Below are 18,928 nucleotides of genomic sequence, written 5' to 3'. Positions count from 1 at the left end.
TTCACTCAATTGCTATTACTATTCATATTTTAGCTCCAAAACAAGGTACTGTGTTTGAGTTTCTACAGAGTTAACAAAAGAAGGCAGACTTTTTTTTTTTTGGTTGCCTTCTTCTAATGGGTAAAAGCATGGGTAGCAAATTTAATTAATAACAAAGAAGAATAAACAATGTGGAGTAAATGAACTTAAACCCGGCCCTTCTCTCCAAGACCATCATTACAAAGAGAGAATTTTACGGAGGTTTACTCGTTAAGCTTGCAATTTCTGAGATAGGGATGATCGTACTTGATGTACTTGGTCCAGTACGGCCGGTACTTTGTCATTGCCAACTCCAACCACGGCTTCATATTCCCGTTATAATGTACCACAGCCGCGTTCTCAAGCTCGGACCGATCAACGCTCGGATTGTAGCCCAAACCCAGTACATGCCATGACTTTGAAAGTGGGTGTGTCAGCCCGTAAAATGTAATAAGCCCCGGCGGCAGTGTCCCAAGCTTCCATAACGTTCGGTCTTCGTTCTGCAAATGAAACGGATGATAATAATAATTTTGAAAAAAGGATGGGAGTAAATACAGCGATGAGACAAAAGAAAAAGGATATTGAAAGAGAACTCACCATATTCTGCCACCTGTGATATATTCCGGTGATATCCTTCTTTTTCCACTCCTTGAGATCGAATACGTTCATCCCGTAGGCCCATCCACAAGCATTAGGATCAAAGTTTCTCGCGATGTGAGGGTTTGTGAAGTTTAAGTACTTGTCGAATCTGTGGAAGCTCTCGCCACAGGTTTCCACAGCACCATTTACTTTACCGTGAAGGTTAACGGACCACAAGCCAGTCAGGTCTTTCTGAACAACAATGTCGTCATCAAGAAAAAGGATCTTATCCAGCTTGGGATAAACCTGCGGGAGATAGAACCTTAAGTGGTTGAGCATAGAGAGATACTTTGGATTTCTGTACTTGAGATTAGAAGCTCCGGATGCGAGTGTGGTTGGATGGGCAGCCTTGAAATAATACTCTTTCATTGCCGAAGATTCGAGTTGGCGAAGAACTGGGCAATACGATGAGTTCAACCACTTGAACTCGTCAACATTCTCTACATTTATGGTCGCTTTTCCAGGAGGATTCAGCAGAAACCACATATTCATGGCACCAAAATTCAGCTTATCCGTCACAAGATGAAATACATGTTTCGACGGATCCTATACCATTCAATGAAGCGACAAGTGTAAGTCAAACAAATATAAAAACTATGGGATATTACACAAAAGTTTAATATAAGAACATGGCGGCAGAGTATTACGATAACTCATATCACCTTGGCATTCGTGATGGTTGAGTTGACCACAACTGACGCAGCTAACACATTGTCCGAGAAAAGGGCGTAGTGGTAAAGATCTGGATTTTCCAGATTCTCACTTCTCGGGAACTTTCTCTTCTCATTGGGTAGAAGATAGTAATCTATGGTTAAGCGCATAGACAAACAATGTATTCCGTTCGGTAGGGTCTTGGCAGCCAACTGACTCAGAAAAGTGCTCTGCTTTTTCAAGCTCCTTACTTGCTCATCTGCAGATTGAAGCATTGCTCTCAGCTTTCCTGTCACCAACTTGCAATCATACAGATGCTCTCTTGCTTTTGACAGAATTTGGCCCATTGCCCTTAATCTCTCGGGAGCACTAACACAAATTTAGCCATCAAGTAAGTAAAATATGGGATGAAGCGTAAGACAATAATGTATTGTTGCTCAGTTACCTCTGATGTAGATCAGAATCATTCGTAGCATCTCCCAAGGCACGCTGGGTCTCTTTTAGCCGATTCTGAAGATCTTGATACAAGTCGAGGTTGTTCTTCATCTTGGCAATACTTAGATATACCCTAGCCATTATCAGCTGGTCCCGCATCAAGCGTACGGTGGAATCAGAGTTGTCATTCTCGTTCTCTTTCCTCCAGATACTGTACTTGCCCAGAACTGCAGTGTCAACAGATCTTGAGCGCTCAATGGCTGCGTTCTCAAGTTTGACAGTTGCCTCGTCATCTTGCTGTACCAATTCATATGCACGCTTTTCACGCCTCTTCTCCCTCAAACGCTGCAGATATCAAGAGTGGTTCAAAGCTCGATATAGGAAATGAGACATAAAGCAGGCTAAGAGAATCAAGTGGTAAATCAAAACTACAGAATAAATATAATATGTATTACCCTCCTCAACAATAGTTCTGATGATTCGGTAAATTGACTGTGATTGCCTGCAGAAGAGGGAGAATACGATCAGAAATACGGCAACAAGCTACGTATTCTTGAGAAGAAAAAAGATGCCACTACCTGAAGGATCTTCCTTTTTTACTTTAGGGACTTCTTGTCTAACATCATGAGCCGTTTGATTTATCTATGAGAGCAAGCGAAAATCACAAATGTATCAGTAGCTGCGCAAGCAACAGATTAGCATTTTCAAGCGATCCAACATGTAAAATTTGGAAACAAAAAGTTGAGCAAGAACGTCCTAACCTCAGATTTAGAAACAAGTGTAGTATCAACCCCAATAACTTTCCATGAAGCTGACAAATTGTTTTTTCTAAAAGAATCAAGGCTGTAAGGTCCCATGTCATTTGTGCTAGCCACTATTACATCAATGACCTGCATTACATCCAATTAACTGGCTTCTAAGAATGAAAAATTGGCCGATAAGAAACTGCTTAAATGATAAGCTTACACAGTTGCACTTGCCTCTTTTGAGAAAAGGGATTTCACATGTTCTATTGCCAGCCTTTCTCTCCAAGATCCAACCTGCGTACATGAAAAGGTTAAAAACCGGAAGAAAAAATAAAAACGCAACGCATACAAAAGGAAGGCCCAATTATGAACATACTTGTTTTCCATTCACTGAAGCATCACCCTGGTCTGCATATATAGATATCAGGTTTACAAATTGATGAGTCAGAGGCAAGAATAGAGATATATGAGCAGTTAAAGGAACAAGGGAAAAAAGGCAATACAACGCCTAAAAGAAGTCCAAATCCTACACGCTATTAACGTTGACACTAGAGCTAAAACCCCTAGGTTCTCTCATCAGTGACCAGACCACTTAGACCTTTGACGTTAAAAATTGGAATTGTAACTAGTCGTCAATGGGTACACACAAAGGTGAGTTGTGCCATCGGCGCTCAAAAGACCCGTCTTCGAGGTGAGATTAAATCTAAACTGGAAAGCTAAATTGACATAACTTGGTGAGTCAAGATTTGAAACAGGCCAATACTGTACAATTCAAAATCTCTTTCTCACATCGCTCATAGTGATGCAAGCAAAGAAACCACTTTCGAATCACCAACAATCAAAAGAATGAAAACGCCAAGGCAAGCACATGAATTGAGATCCAAATAATTTACCGAAAACACTCACTAAAAAGAAAATCCAAACAAGAAAATCAAGAAGAGGGCGAGAACTGACGAGAGGAGGTGTGGAGTCCCCGGCCGACGAAGAATAGGAACGGCGCGAGCATCAGCGAGAAGAGAGCGACAATGGCAATGGGGAATCGAGATCCGCCGCGGCCTCTGTGGACTCCGGCGCCGGCGAGCAACCCTCGCTTCGAAGCCATTGCGGATCCGGAAGCGAAACACAAGTCTCGAGAAAAAAAAAAACTGAAATTGACCGGTCGGAGAAAAGGTGAGATGTCGGTGTTTGAAGGAATCGTGGCGAAACGCTAGTCGCAATCGAAATCCATGAACAATGCAGAGATCGAATGAGAAATATCGAGTTGATCAGCTTGGCTTTGAATTCGTGTCTCACAGTGTTTGTGAGTGAGTGTTAGAAGGGATTTCAACGCTCTCCCTCGACAATGCCCAATATCTGACAGCAAGAAAAGAGATAAATTATTTCACTTTTTGTTCCGACTAATTTCGTTTTTCATTTAATTGTAGTAAGATTAGAAAAATAAGACTCGGATAATCTGAATCTAAATTAATCCCTTTCAAGAAAAAGTTATGTTTAGTATAAACGCCACGAAATTGACTTTGACGACGTCGTTTTCATTGGGTAATTAGCGTTCTCTCTTTTTCTCCCTTTGTCCACAAGTTATCCTCCTCTTTATGTTTTATAATTTGTCACTCTTTTCTTAATTGCGCGTTGAGAGAGATTTGTGGCACAATTATGGCCTACTTAAATCCTAAGACCTAACAAGAAATAGAGGGATTGCCTCAAAAGATAATAAAAAAAATAGAGAGATAATAGCAAGTATAAGGTGTTTATCAATTTCAACATTCCTACTTTAGCCATGTAACAAGTCTTGTTCTTTCTTTCTTTTTTTCCTAATCACGCGCAAGTGACACGTAGAATTAGTATTCTTAACAAACCCATTATGCTATTTTATAATTAGAGTAAAAATTATTAGTGCGTGAAGAGTGATATACAAACGTCCCCAGATTCGAGAGGAGCTCAGTCAACTAGCGTTCAAACATGAAGGGAGTCGTCCAGTTCGGTATCTTTTCGTGGGCTTTCTTTCTGGGCTTAGAAGTGGTGTGGACATATATATGCTATTCACGGTGATTATATATGTGTAGTAAGATAAAATTGCGTTACGATGAATTTTAAATATGTTAAAGTTGGTCACGGAATCCACGAGATTAATTGTGTGAAAAATAAAGACAATTTGCAAACACTAATTCAACAAATATCCAAAAACTAATAAAATTAATTTTAAAAAATAAATGGAAAAACAAATAGATAAAAAATACAAAACCGGGTAAACTTTAACCGGTATTAACATAAAAAGAAGTGATTGGAAAAGAAAGCGTCCAAGTCCAAGTCCACGGATGCCGAATTACTTAAGCGAAATCTTCACATATACGACGACTAAACAAGACAAGTTTTACATCACAAGGCTTGACTTCGGCGAACAAGAATCTGAGTGCCATAAACTATCACTGTACTACAAAAAGAAACAAACAATTTTGAAGAGAGGAGAGAGAAAGCTATGAAAGACTTGCTTTCAGTGTTGGTGTGTCCTGAATGAGAGATGGACCCTACTTTTTATAGGCAATTCCATGAACAGCTTTGAACAAAACTGTTAGCACACTAATGCTCCATGAAGGCACCTTAATGACATTCAAATCAAAACGTATGGGCATTAACATCTTCGTTACAAACCCATTAAGCCTGCACATGAGCTATTAAGGCTCGTTTACAAAATTGTTGCACTACATACACAGTTACAACGCTAAATAAATAAATATTTTAATTTTATTTAAATAAATAATAAAATCTAGAAGGAAAAAATTAGGGGAAGGTCCAAACCCAACCCGATCCGACCGGACGACGGTGGCTGCGCGTGTGTGTGGTGGACTTGGGCTTCCCTAAGCTCTTGTTCCTCTACAAAACTGGGTCACCCATGGAATCCAAATCCTTTAGATCAAATTTGGTATATAAGCTCATACAAAGTCCACGTATCTCTTCTATGTGAGACTCTTGTAAGAGAACTCTCAACCACAACACTTTCATATTTCCATATCGATTTTTCATTCAATATAACATTGATTTTGGGAAATAAATGTTCGATCTTATACACGTCGCAAACAAGGAATAAGAATACGCTGGAATTAACCAATTCCGGTGACTGTACCCCACTCAAATCTTAGCCGCAAATCATTCATACACATAGTATTAAATGCTCTTTAATACTAATATTCCAACCATCGTCCACATGAATGAAATTTGGTAACGACAATAAAAATACATGACACGACACGACTCGATGTCATGATAGATACGGTCAATGCTAGTTTAGGATAGGTACGCAGAGCCTTTGGACCTTCTCTTGGAAAAAAAGATATGTTATCTTTACTGACTACTCAGTAAACACGACGCCTTTGAATTGTTAGTCATTTTGTATAAACGATAAACATATCCCCCACTGATATCTTCCTGATACAGGTTTAGTCTCATGGTTATGTTCATTTCGGCCCTGAACATTCGCTTGGTTCTGTAAGAATTTCTAGAGAATTAAGCTCAATTAATCCTCTTTCGAAGTGGCTCTACTTCTCTCTTACATACGAGATTCTTTTACCTAAGAGTGATCCCGCATTACTCATTCAGAATCTCAAATTTCTTATTCCCTAGAATAATTAAAAGCTCACAAGTTAACCTCGGATGAGTGTCACTGTTATATCATCGGAATAAGACCAGAGTTCTTCGTCCACAGTGACCTCACTTCGCCTTCGACAATTAGGTTGTCCCTTTGAACCAAGATCTTGGGATCTCCAGCCAACAGGGATTGGTTTCCTTTGCCTTGGCTTTATTTTTCATGGGTTTAGCCCCATTTCTAGATATCTTCTCTACTTGATCCCTATTTAACCATTTGGTTAGCCGATCCGCAATATTCTCGTTGTACCTAACTGTTGGAATCGATCTAGGGTTTAAGAAAAAGTTTAACGCTTCGTTAAGCGGCGGAATTTTAAAAATTTTCTTTTTAAGTAAAACTAGTTTTTACTAACCTAGACAAGAGCATGTACATGTAAATAAAAACTAATATGAGCTATTAAAGTTACTAACCTTTCTTGAAGCTTGAACCTTGTAGAAGCTTTTGGAAAGTTGCAACGCTCGTCTCCCCTCGCAGCACGTCTCTCTTTCTTTCCTCGGCACCTCGAGCAACCACGAAAGTTTCTATCACTAAATCACTCGAAAAGAAGGAATCAGTGAGTGGGCACTTTTAAACACTACGACTTGAGAACGAGTCTCGAAGTCGCAGAGCTAAACACTAAGTCGAGTGAGGACCTAGGTGCCAAGACAAGAAATAATCGAAAATAAACTAGAGAGAGAGAGAGAGGATTTTCGGCCAAGTTCTAGAGAGAGAGTCTCTCAAATCTCTTAAACTTGGATGAATTGAAAATGAGAAGAATGAGGCTCCTATTTATAGGAGAGGTCTCACCTTCAATAAGGTAGTTTCCTCTTCTATAAAATGAGCCAATTTCCTCTTTCTTTTCCTTGAGAAGTTCGGCCAAAATAGACTTCATTAAGTCTTGGAATAGTTTCCTATTTTGTTCCATGCCTTGCCTTGTCTCTCTCTTGGCCGAATTCCATATAGCATCCTCATGCAAATTTGTTTCCTCTTTTTCTTTTGGCAAGTATCTTGATACATTTATGCACAAAATATTCTCTCTTGGTTGGGTATGTTGGGCGCCTATGTCCTTCTAGAATGGGCTTCTAGAAGCTTTTCCATTTGTTCATGACAACATGAAAAAGGCCCAATAAGAATTTTCAATAAAATTCTTATGAAATGAAATTAATTCACAAGGCCCAATGATCAAGTCATGGCCGAGTGAAACATGTCATAAAATGACCTTGTCAAAAATTTATTGACATTCATTTCATCGTTTGTCTCAAAAGACAAAAATACCCTTTTCACTATTTTCGTTCTTGTTTTGACTTAGCTTCCAGTTTAACTATTCCTATCGATGTGATTCGTGACAGTGACCTCATGGACCCAAATGAACAAAGCTTTAGCTAAACACTTGGACTCAAAAGTTCACAAACCTTTTCCAAGTTTAGCTTAATGCCAACTGACTCCACTAAAGAGCTGACACTGAAAATCTCTCGGTTCAAATGAATTTATTTTCTACTCAAGAATTCGACCTAATTATGATGAGCGGATCCACTGAATATTATCTATGTTTACCCTTCATGAATGTCATCAGCTAGTCGGGATTTACTAAATTACCATTTTACCCTTCTTGCTGTTATTTCCTCAACTCCTTTGTCGCTTGTGAATAAGTTAGAAACAATGTATTGACGAGGAGCTAACAAGTCACATTGTTTCATCCAAAAGAGTCAGGACTCAATTTGGACACTGGCCAGTTCATTTATTCACACTCCAAGGAACAAAGCATGAGGTGACATACATTGCATTTCAGCAATCTTGTACATGAATTCCATATCTATGAGAACTTCACAAAGTTACTCATGACAGACTCACAACTTAGTACTTCACCAATAGGCCTTGTTCGGAATCACATAGTGAGTCCGAACTTTGACTTTCTCAAATGAGAATACTAAGGTGTGAAATGGCATGTCTCATTTCAGGATTAAGGTAAGCATGATGCAATTCATACATAGTGACTTCGAGACATAAGAGGTTAAATGGTTTGTTCTTATATTGTCTCTAGAAGTGCACTGGTCAATTCAGTACCTTCGGAAGATACCTAGAAGAACTATAGAGTCTCCAACTCTCAATGCCTCATAACCAGACATCATAGATTCTTCTAACAATCATACTGAGGTCAATAGTCCTTTGACCCTAAGATTGCGAATATATCGTTTTAAGCAAACTACGAAGAGTTTGTTCATGCAAATCTACATATGTCTCTTCGTAAGTTGTTAAGTTTGTTTATGGACTAAAAGACTATGGTTTTATCATAAAGCTTCAGACAAGGAAGATTGAATGAACGTTTCAACTTTATTAATGAATGAATAGGCAATTACAAGCAAGAGTCTTCATTACATCAAATGTTCAAAATAAAGACTACAACTCTTCTTGTGGGCACCATTGACAACACTAACATCGTCAATACTAATGACTTCAGAAGAGGGAAGTTGTCTAATGGTATTATGTTGTCGACGTATATGCCTAGACTCACCATTGTACATCACATTATGTGCTCTACCAATAGCAGATTGGTTATTACAATATCCACATATTGCAGGCACGAGTTTTGTCCAATCAGGAATATCCTCCACGAAGTTCCTTAGCCATTTGGCTTCTTCGCCACATGTATCAAATGCAACAAACTCATATTCCATCGTGGATCTCGTTATTACAGTTTTTTAGAGGATTCCCAAGACACGGCTGCATCTCCTAGAGTGAATACATATCCACTAGTGGCTTTTGAATTGAATATCAAATATCCAGCTTGAATCAATGAAACCTTCGATGAATTCAAGATATCTCGTATAATGTAGACCATAATCACGAGTCAATCTTAGAGACCTTAGTAATCTCATGATTGCTTTCCAGTGTTCAGCACTTGGATTACTCATATATCGAGCTAGTCTACTCATAGTGTAGGCTAAATTAGGTCTTGTACAACTCATCAAGTACATGAGACTTCCTATCACTCTTGCATATCTCATTTGATAGATGCTTTCTCTTTTATTCGTAGACAAATGTTGATTGATGTTTATAAGAGTTCTAGAAACTCCAGAATCGTCTTTTCCAAACTTCTCTAGAATTTTATCAATATAATGTAATTGACTAGGAAAATTCCATTGGGCGTGTTGTCGGCCCGTCTCGGGCCGACGAGGAAAAAGACATCGCTTCGACCCGTGCGACCGGCGCGAGGCCTTTGACGACGGAGCCTTGCCTCAACCTTGGCCGGCCCAAACCAATGGCCGGCCCAAGTTCCAGCCGGCCAATGGCCGGCCATATGCTCAGCCGGCCCATGGCCGGCCCAAGGGTCTCACTCGGCCATTGGCCGAGGCAAAGCTTCAGCCGGCCAATGGCCGGCCCAGTTCACTCGGCCATTGGCCGAGGCAAAGTCTCACTCGGCCATTGGCCGAGGCAAAGCTTCAGCCGGCCAATGGCCGGCCCAGTTCACTCGGCCATTGGCCGAGGCAAAGCTTCACTCGGCCATTGGCCGAGGCAAAGCTTCAGTCGGCCAATGGCCGGCCCAGTTCACTCGGCCATTGGCCGAGGCAAAGCTTCAGTCGGCCAATGGCCGACCCAACATGCCTACTCGGCCATTGGCCGGCCCAACCCTTCAGCCGGCCAATGGCCGGCCCAACCTTGCTCTAGAGCCGGCCTTGCTCCAGAGTCGGCGTTCCTCCAGAGCCGGCCTTCCTCCAGAGCCGGCCTTGCTCCAGAGCCGGCCTTGCCTAGAGCCGGCCTTCCTCCAGCGCCGGCCTTGCTCCAGAGCCGGCCTTGCTTAGAGCCGGCCTTCCTCCAGCGCCGGCCTTGCTCTAGAGCCGGCCTTGCCTAGAGCCGGCCTTCCTCCAGTGCCGGCCTTCCTCCAGCGCCGGCCTTGCTCCAGAGCCGGCCTTGCCTAGAGTCGGCCTTCCTCAAGTGCCGGCCTTGCCTAGAGCCGGCCTTCCTCCAGCGCCGGCCTTGCTCCAGAGCCGGCCTTGCCTAGAGCCGGCCTTCCTCCAGCGCCGGCCTTGCTCCAGAGCCGGCCTTGCCTAGAGCCGGCCTTCCTCCAGTGCCGGCCTTGCCCAGAGCCGGCCTCCCAGCTCCAAGGCCGAGTCAGAGCCGGCCATGGCCGAGTCAGAGCCGGCCATGGCCTCCACGGCCGAGTCAGAGGCGGCCTTCGGCCAAGGGGATGCCCAAAATGCCCCTTGGTCGCCTATAAATACCAAGGCACCCCCCTTGGTCCAGGTAATCCATTCTTGAGCACTGAAACGCTGCCGAACTCGTACCTCGCTCGTTTCTCTCAAGCTTTGCCTCTAAACACCCCTAAAACCTCTATACTCCACCTCAATCCCACTAATGTTGAGCGTCGGAGAGGTAAACAGGGGCACCCCCCCTGTTTCCCCTTTGTAGTTCACGTATTCTCTACTCCTTTTCAGGTACTCTGACGAACTCAAGGGACATCCACAGCTAAGGGACGACTTGGGATACCAAGTCCGACACGCTCGAGTCAAGACGAGACCACTTGGTCCGGCCTTGGGTCTAACCGTCTTTGGCTCCTAAATAGTTGTCCGAAAAACAGCGACAACAGGGCGTTCATGTAATCTTGATCCCCAAAATTACATCAACAAGTCTCAAATCTTTCATATCAAACTTTGAGTTCGATATATCATTTGTGGACTGGATCATGCAATCATTGCTTTCCACAACGAACATATCATCTACATATAAACATAAAATCCAATAACCATGTTCAGTATTTTAAATGTATACACATTTATCACACTCGTTGATTTTAAATTCATTTGATATCATGACAATGTCGAATTTCTCATGCCATTACTTTGGAGATTGTTTAAGGTCATAAACCAATTTGACTAACTTACATACTTTTCTTTCTTGCTCGTGCACACAACCCTCGGGTTGATCCATATAGATATCTTCCTGAAGATCTCTATTCAGGAAAGCAGTTTTTACATCCATTTGATGAATTTCTAGATCGCACAACGCGACAATTGAAATTATCAATCTGATAGATGTTATTCTTATCACGTGAGAATAGATTTCAAAGTCGTAAGACCATGCTGTTGCCTAAACTTTGTGAAATTCTGTTTAGAATGAAAGGCAAGATTGCTGCGATATTTTTATAACTAACACGCAAGCGGACGTATCGAACAAGTAATAGTGTTACGTAAGTAACGGATATCGATCCCATAGAGACTAGTTACTATAGCGATATTCTAAAACTTGATGCTAATTAATTCCAAGTAAGATTAAGAAGATGGTTGTAACAAACCTATGCAATTGACGGATTATTATCCTCTCGGCATCTAATCCTATTAAAACAATCACACGCAATGAAACAAGAGTTCAAACGATTACATAAATTGCCTAGATTTTCTAACCTAGGATCAACTATGATGACATGAACAAAAGCACGATTATTTACTCTCTCTCGAGTAGCTAAACAATCCTAGATAACAGTTCTAATGGTGATCAAGCACTAGAAAGCATAAGGAACAATTCACATCAAGCAATCCATAATAATGCAGCAAACAATAATTATCTCACCCAAACGAGCCCCCAACCATTATCAATCCCGGCTACATCACAACCCCATAAGAAACTTAGCCTCTAATGGTGTTTATAATCAACGCTAAACATAACAGAATAATTAAAAGCACTAAAATAAAGATTGAAACCAAAACAGAATTCATATTAAATAAAATTGATGTTCAACAATAATTTAGAGCAATAAAATAAATAAAAGAAGAGAAGAAAGAAGAACGAATGAATTCGGAGAAGGAGAACTCGTCGGGTTGTCAATTCCGTTGAAGAACGCCTTTTTCCTCTTTCAAAAGCTCTCAAGAACAACCAAACAATAAAATAGAAACTAAAACAAAAGGAAAGATATGTTTTTCAGAGCTTAGAGTCTAATATATAGGTCAAGGGGTGATTTTCGGAGCATATTGGGCCTTTGGAATGGTTTAATTCGCCCAAAAACATCAAAAACGGAAAGTAAGTCTGTCAAAACCCGAAGGAGGGCGCGGCGCGCGGTCTGAAATCCAGGTTATGCGCGGAGCGCGCATAAGACTCTGTGTATTTTCATGATTTGCGCTCCCGTATGCGCGGCGCGCTATCGTCTATGCGCGGCGCGCGGTCTCGAATCCTGTCATCGCGCGGCGCGCGATGGAGGGTGCGCGGCGCGCGTGGTCACCAATTTTCTTACTTGTGCTTTTTTACTCTATTTCGACCGTTTTGTCTCCAAATCCCGTCCTCTTTCCACGAAATTGATTGTAGACGCTCTATTACTCCTCTGAACCTGAAACTACTCAAAAACCTACTAAAAACCATTAAAATACTTGAGGACTTGTCGGATTTTGGTTCGGGAAATAGGAGTTTTACGCGTGATTAACGCACCTATCAAATCCCCCCAAACTTAAACCGTTGCTTGTCCTCAAGCAACACAAAAGACTAGACAGTAAAATAAACACACCAAAGAAGTTACACTAAAAACGAATGGTGATCACAATGTTTAGCAACAATGTCAAGTGTTAGTTACATGCCTCAACCTACAAAAATTTCCGAATCCAAGTCAATCATCATATGAAACCAAGAAAAAATTAGATTGACTAAATGACCTTTTGTAACACGTTCCCGATCAAAATCTCCCGTGTGTGAAATATGTCCCGAAAGAGTGAGAGGTCAACTCAATATGTTCGTTCACGTCTTCTAATGTCAAATGCTCAAATAATAATGAGATGAATGTGAATCGAACACCATAATGCTTTTCGCCGCTCACTCTCCACTAATGCAAGACACTTACCAAGGAAATCAATAGGGCTTTGTCGACTTGTAATGTTAGGCTAGGGTCAACGGTACGATATGGTCAAAATGTGGCTAAAACGTCAACCTAGCGACTCAATCTCATCAACTCACCAACTTTCACATGATCTTTCTTACTCACCCATTCCCACGTTCATGGTATAACATTTCACCTTTCGGGAACGTTTTCTTTCTAAGTCTTTGCTTCCCAATGTTTTCCCCCCAAACTTTGACTATGCAACGTCTAGTCTCTAAAACTAATGTCACAGAATACCACGCCAAAAACTAATACAAATAAATAATAAAACGCATAAATTAAACACTTTTTTTTTTCTTTTCCTCCTTTTTTTTTCTTTTCTTTTTTCTTTTCTTTTTTTTTTCTTTATTGTTTTTTTTTATTTATTGTTTTTTTATACAAAACAATAAAAATAAACACGAACAATCACCGGCGTGGTGTCTAATGAACTATAAAACACGTAGAGACTAGTCGAAAAACATGTCACAAAATCGAAAGAATTCACTCAAGAGTCGCTAAGTTAACGGGGTTCTTTGTGGGATTTCAACAAATATGGGCTTGGCTTTTTCTGACGAAGTATCGAGAAAGGATTAATCGTTCGGCTTTTTCTGAAAGGGTGCTCAAGGAAGTATTACGGGTTGGCCTTTTGGCTCTGATCGGTCCAAATGAAGGCCTATATCATTTTTTCTAGGTTCGTGTCATGTCATTTCGCCTCGATGAGGGCTAGAGCGGTTCTTAGTGTTCGTGAGCTAAAAGACATTTAAAGATGTGATCGAACCTCTAAGGACTACTCAAACCCCGGGACGACGTGAGTGCCTAAGTGGGAAAAATCAACCGAAATTGCGTTACTCAAACCACTAGTCAATCACGATGAAGCACAAAAAGTTTTAAAATTGACTCAAACTCGGATTTCTTCGAAAATACATGGTATCATTGGCAAATAACGAGAGAAAACACTTTAATACTATCACTTATAAGCAATCACCAAACAAAATTAAGAAAATAAAAATTAAATAAAAACAACCTAATCTAACAGAAATCCCCCACAAAGCAGTTCATCCCCCCCAAACTTAATCTCTACATTGTCCTCAATGTAGATCCATAAAAACACGGGAGACAGAGAACTTACCTCGCGGGGGTGGTAGAACTCCCCTAATCGTCGCCGCCGCGCTCGGGCGGCGGTGGATCTTCTTTCACGCGCTCTTTCTTCATCCATACCTCTTTGAATGGTTTCGGCCAACGTCCTCGACATGGCTTGAATGGAGACTTCGGCTTTGCATCCATGCTCGCACCTTTTGTTGATTCTTCTTTAGGAGCCCGTGGCGGAGGTGTGGGTGGTGGAGTGGCGACTTCGTATGTCTCGATGACGTAGATCTCTTCTTTTTCCTTCTTGCGCTTTCGGGTTTTGCAGGTCCCGAACGTCTCCTCCTCGTTCTTCATGCGCATCATCAGCTCGCCTCTTTGCACGTCTATGCGAACACCGCAAGTGGCTAAGAACGCCCTTCCAAAGAGAATGGGGATATCGCGATCCTCGTCCATGTCGATGATGTAGAAATCGGCCGGAAAAGTGAATTTTCCGACCTTAACGAGGAGATCTTCCACGAAGCCGCGCGGATGCCTTACGGTCCGATCTGCCAGTTGGAGAGTGGTGCGCGTGGGCTTTAGTTCACCCACCCCGAGTTTGGTGAAGACGGCCGACGGCATGAGGTTGATGCCCGAACCTAGATCACACAAGGCGTTCTCGATAAAGACGTCTCCAATAGTGCATGGCAGTGTGAACTTGCCCTGGTCTTCTAACTTTGGCGGGAGCTCTTGCTTTAGAAGGGCGCTACACTCGGCGGAAAGCGCCACCGTGAGCCGTTGCGAGAATGGTAGTGGCGTCTCATAGATGCGGACCGACGAGGGCGGCGTAGGAGCTTTGGTGACCGGAGCAGCCTCTTCTTCTTCTTTCTTCGGGCTCTCGGTGGCTGCAACGTGTTGATGAGAAATGGCATTGCAATGCTCCCTTGGATTCACTTCGGAGGTGCTTGGAAGTGTGCCTTGGGGTCGTGTGTGGATGGCGGTTGCGAGTTGCCCCACCTGCGTCTCGAGATTTCGGATCTGAGCCGATTGGTTCGAGAGTGCCGTCTTCGTTTCGTTCATGAAATCGGTGGTGGTATTCACTAAGGCAGTCGTCGACGTGGCTAGATTAGCTACGAGCTCCTCCAGATTGGTCTCGTTCTTGTAGGCTCGAAATGGTGGGGCTTGATACGGCGGTGGTCGGGGTTGATTCTGATGCGGTCGAGGCTGAGCTTGCGGTGCGGGTTGCATCGGCATGTTATTTTGAGGACCGCGCCATCCTCTATTCTGATAGTTGCTCATCGGGCCTTGATTGTAGGGCAGCCGATTGTTGATGAAGCTTGCTTGTTGGCCCTTGTTCCCTTGCGCGCACTCATCACTAGAATGAGGGCCGGCACACCAGAAGCACGGCTCGGGAGTAGGGGCTTGGATAGCATGAACTGTAGCTTTCTGCTCATGGAGCGTTTTGGTGAGGTCGGCGACCTGTGCTGCGAGAGCTTTTATCAATTCCATCTCGGGCGTAACGGGCTCGCGCTTCTGAATTCTTCGCTCGGACGGGAATTAGTCGTTGTTGTACGCGAGCTCCTCAAGGATGGTGTTGTCGGTCGTTTTCGGAAAACCCGAGACACCGAGAAGGCACGTCGCTCAAAGGGCCGATGGTCAGGCCGGAGGTCCTGAAGAGCAGCAAGCCTCCAAACTCTCGTCCAAACTCTTGACTCCTTGAGTCGAGCTTAGCCCCTCGAGTTGAGACTTGAGTCGGTTCCTCGGATCGAGCCTCGCTCTTCGAGTTGAGCCTTGAGTCGGTCTCCTCGGGTCGAGCTTCGCTCCTTTAGTTGAGCCTCGAGTCGGTCTCCTCGGGTCGAGCTTCGCTCCTTGAGTTGAGCCTCGAGTCGGTCTCCTTGAGTCGAGCTTCGCTCCTTGAGTTGAGCTTCGAGTCGGCCTCCTCGAGTCGAGCATCACTCCTCGAGTCGAGCATCAACTCGAGTCCTATCCGTCAAACAAACATTGGTGTCATAACCCAAAATACCATGCCCGGCCAAGGCCGCGCCGCGCGTTGAGCGACGCAGATCGAGCGCCGCGGATCCTGCGCCGCGCGCCGCGCGATGAGCGCCGCGGGTTGTGCGCCTCCTCTTGGAAAGGGGCGCGTTCCTAGTCCCACATGGACGCCAAAGGACCCCATTAGGGTCCCCAAACGCCTATATAAACCCCCTCCCATTGAGGGGAAAGCCATCCAATAAAATCCCTTCATCTCTTATTGACACGCTCGATTTCCTACTCTTCTCTGCTTCTCTGGATGCCATATTTGGCCTGAAGCAGTCTCTCTTCTCTCTCCCCCGTTCTCAGAGGTTCCGAAGCACTCACGGGGACTTCCCGGACGTCGCTCCCTCTGACCGAACATTCTCCGGTGCTCAAGCACGCCCCTAGTTCTCGACTAGAGTTCCCCTCGCGCGTCTAACACGCTAGACGCGTACGCGATCTCCGAGGTTCTGAGACGCTGCCGAGGACTCCTCGCGCCCCGTCTCCTTCGTCGAGCACGCCTCTCCACCAAGGTTCTACGCCTCATACAGCGTCCTACACGCTTGAACTACGTTCTGACCTGATCCCACGCACGGGTACGTAGGCAGCCGACAACCAAGGCACAGTCACTCCTCCTCCTCACCCCCTACCTCTCCCGAGAGGCGGGTTGATCGGAGAAACCCTAGCTTGAGACTACCGAGTTCACACTCTTGGCCCGGGTGCGATCACTTGGTCCGGCCTTGGATCGAACCGCCCGAGGTTTTAAATAGTTGTTCATTTTCGTGCGACAACATTTTGGCGCTAGAAGGAGGGGACTTCCCGACCTGTTCAGCTCGAAATCCCTTATGTTCATCTTCTTCTTTTCTTTTGCGAACTCAGCTTTCTCGAACTTGAGAAACGATGAGCAGCCAACCACCCATACGTTCTGAGGGCGTGAACAACCCCGAAAACGTCACTGGGACCAAGAAATACTTCTTGCGCTCCCGAGCGCATGGTGACGAAGAGTCGCTCCACGAAGAGAGCTCGACCCGCTCACCATCTCCATCTCCTGATAGCAGGGACAACCGCATCATGGAGTTAGAGGAGAGTATCCGCCGACTGAAGGCGAGGAACGCAAGGTACCACAGCCGACTGGCTGCGAAGCAACCTATGCGTGACACGGTAATCCCCAACGGGGATCATGAGAACCTCAACGAGGAAAGCCGCGACCGCGACCGCGACCCTGATTACGAGGGTAATGGTGAGTCGGAGGATATCGAGACTTCTCTCACGAAGGACGGGGGACTCCCCGCCGTGTTTGAAGCCGGTCCGTCGAATCCCTTACCCCGAACAGGCGATGCGTCGGCAGCTTCTCAAGAGGGGAATTCCCGACGTTCGGCCCTCGACCGACTAGGTCAAAGGGAGAATGTTATGGAGAGTCAGGGCACGCGGAGAGCGCGCCGTCGCAGACGAAGCCTGCGCCTCCGTACGACCAGCCCTGATCTTAGGGACCACCTCACCGCCCAACGCATTGAGCGTGGCGATGACCTAAGAGAGCGACTGAGCTCTCGGCCAAACATCCCTGTAGCAGCCCCAACTAACGGGAACCGCCGCACGGGTCAACGGTCAAATGAAAGACGACAGGTGACTCCTCCCGAACAGGGAGTTACTCCGACTACCGGTCTCGATGTGATCACTATGATCCATAATCTTCGAAATGAAGTACGAGATCTCCGAGAACACGGAATAGGCGGAAGTGCCTATGGGGTCGTCGAGGAGAATTCATCGCCTTTCACGGCTCAGATATTGGCCGAGGTGTGTACGGGAAATTTCAAACTCCCGAACCTCTCTCCCTATGATGGGAAAGCGGATCCCGCTCACCATATCCAGCACTATGAAACCTGGATGACAATGCAGGGTGTCACTCCCGGCGCTATGTGCCAAGCTTTTAGTCTTACCCTCGCCGGACCCGGCTTTGAGTGGTTCAAGAACTTAAGGCCGGGAAGCATCCGCTCGTTCAAAGACCTGAAGGACATGTTCCTAGCACGGTTCGCTACGTCTATGGTCCAAAAGAAGACCAAGATGTACCTGTGGTCAATCAGGCAAGAGGATGGCGAGTCTCTTAGACGATACCTCGCCCGATTCACTGAAGAATCGAATAAGGTCGACCGCTTTGACGACAAAGACGCAATCACTGCCATCATTGAAGGCTTGCGCACAAGTGACTTCCTTAAGTCCATCGTCGGCCATGTCCCTTCTACCATGGCCGAGTTAATGACTCGAGCCAAGACCTTCATGGGAGTCGAAGATTACCTCGATGGTCGCAAGGGCAATGATCAAAGCCCTCACCACCGAGACGAGCCTAGCAACGAGCAAGGCAGCTCCCGTAAAAGGCGAAACAGAGGAGGTCAGACTTTTAATAGCCGACCTCCGATGCCCCAGAAGCCGCAACTTGCAGAAGACTTTAAGAGCTACTCGTCGTTCACACCGTTGAACACGACGCCGGATCAAATCCTGGCTTTGGCGCGTGACAAGTTCACTCCCCCGGCTCCAATGAGCAAAGACCCCGCGACTCGCGACCGGTCTAGATATTGCGAGTTCCATCAGGAATACGGTCACCTGACCTCCGAGTGCCACAGTCTCAAAAGGCAGATCGAGGCATTGATTCAACGGGGTGCGCTGAAAGAGCTCGTGTTACGCATGATTAGCGCTGCTGGCCCCACCACAAACAGACCACAGTCTGGCAAGGGAGGAGGAACAGCCGCTTCTACCAACCGGACCATAGCTACTGTCGACGCCAATCCGCAACTCCACGTTGTGACCACCATACTGGACGGTCCACAAGATGGAGACTCAGCCCGACAGCGGAAGAAATTCCTGAGGGCCGCGTCCCAAGGAGACGCTGCTATGCACGTCAACCTCACCTACGAG

At 44.8% G+C, this 18,928-nt stretch overlaps 1 protein-coding gene across 1 annotated transcript; it reads right to left on the bottom strand.

Moving 5' to 3' along the window:
- GAUT1 (galacturonosyltransferase 1) lies at positions 1-3,920 on the bottom strand. Its single transcript, XM_089611597.1, has 10 exons — positions 3,444-3,920; positions 2,866-2,897; positions 2,724-2,783; positions 2,505-2,633; positions 2,322-2,385; positions 2,199-2,245; positions 1,754-2,088; positions 1,320-1,677; positions 616-1,203; positions 1-518 (listed from the first exon to the last, which is right to left on the bottom strand). The coding sequence occupies exons 1-10, from the start codon at positions 3,589-3,591 to the stop codon at positions 243-245; spliced, it is 2,037 nt and encodes a 678-aa protein (XP_089467723.1). The 5' UTR covers positions 3,592-3,920; the 3' UTR covers positions 1-242.
- Between the last annotated feature and the right edge of the window lie 15,008 nt (positions 3,921-18,928).

This window comes from Urtica dioica, chromosome 4, assembly GCF_054948205.1.
Source record: "Urtica dioica subsp. dioica isolate 48M chromosome 4, U.dioica_male_clone48M_v1_H2, whole genome shotgun sequence".
Taxonomy (NCBI): domain Eukaryota; kingdom Viridiplantae; phylum Streptophyta; class Magnoliopsida; order Rosales; family Urticaceae; genus Urtica; species Urtica dioica.
The sequence above is the reverse complement of the archived record's forward strand: the minus strand, read 5'-3'. Positions and strand labels throughout refer to the sequence as shown.

Excerpts from the sequence above, each read along its gene's own strand:
- GAUT1 (XM_089611597.1), bottom strand. The coding sequence starts at position 3,591 with ATGGCTTCGAAGCGAGGGTTGCTCGCCGGCGCCGGAGTCCACAGAGGC. Across the intron at positions 2,634-2,723 it reads AATCCCTTTTCTCAAAAGAG|GTCATTGATGTAATAGTGGC; the intron begins GCAAGTGCAACT and ends GATGTAATGCAG. Across the intron at positions 519-615 it reads ATCACAGGTGGCAGAATATG|AACGAAGACCGAACGTTATG; the intron begins GTGAGTTCTCTT and ends TTTCATTTGCAG.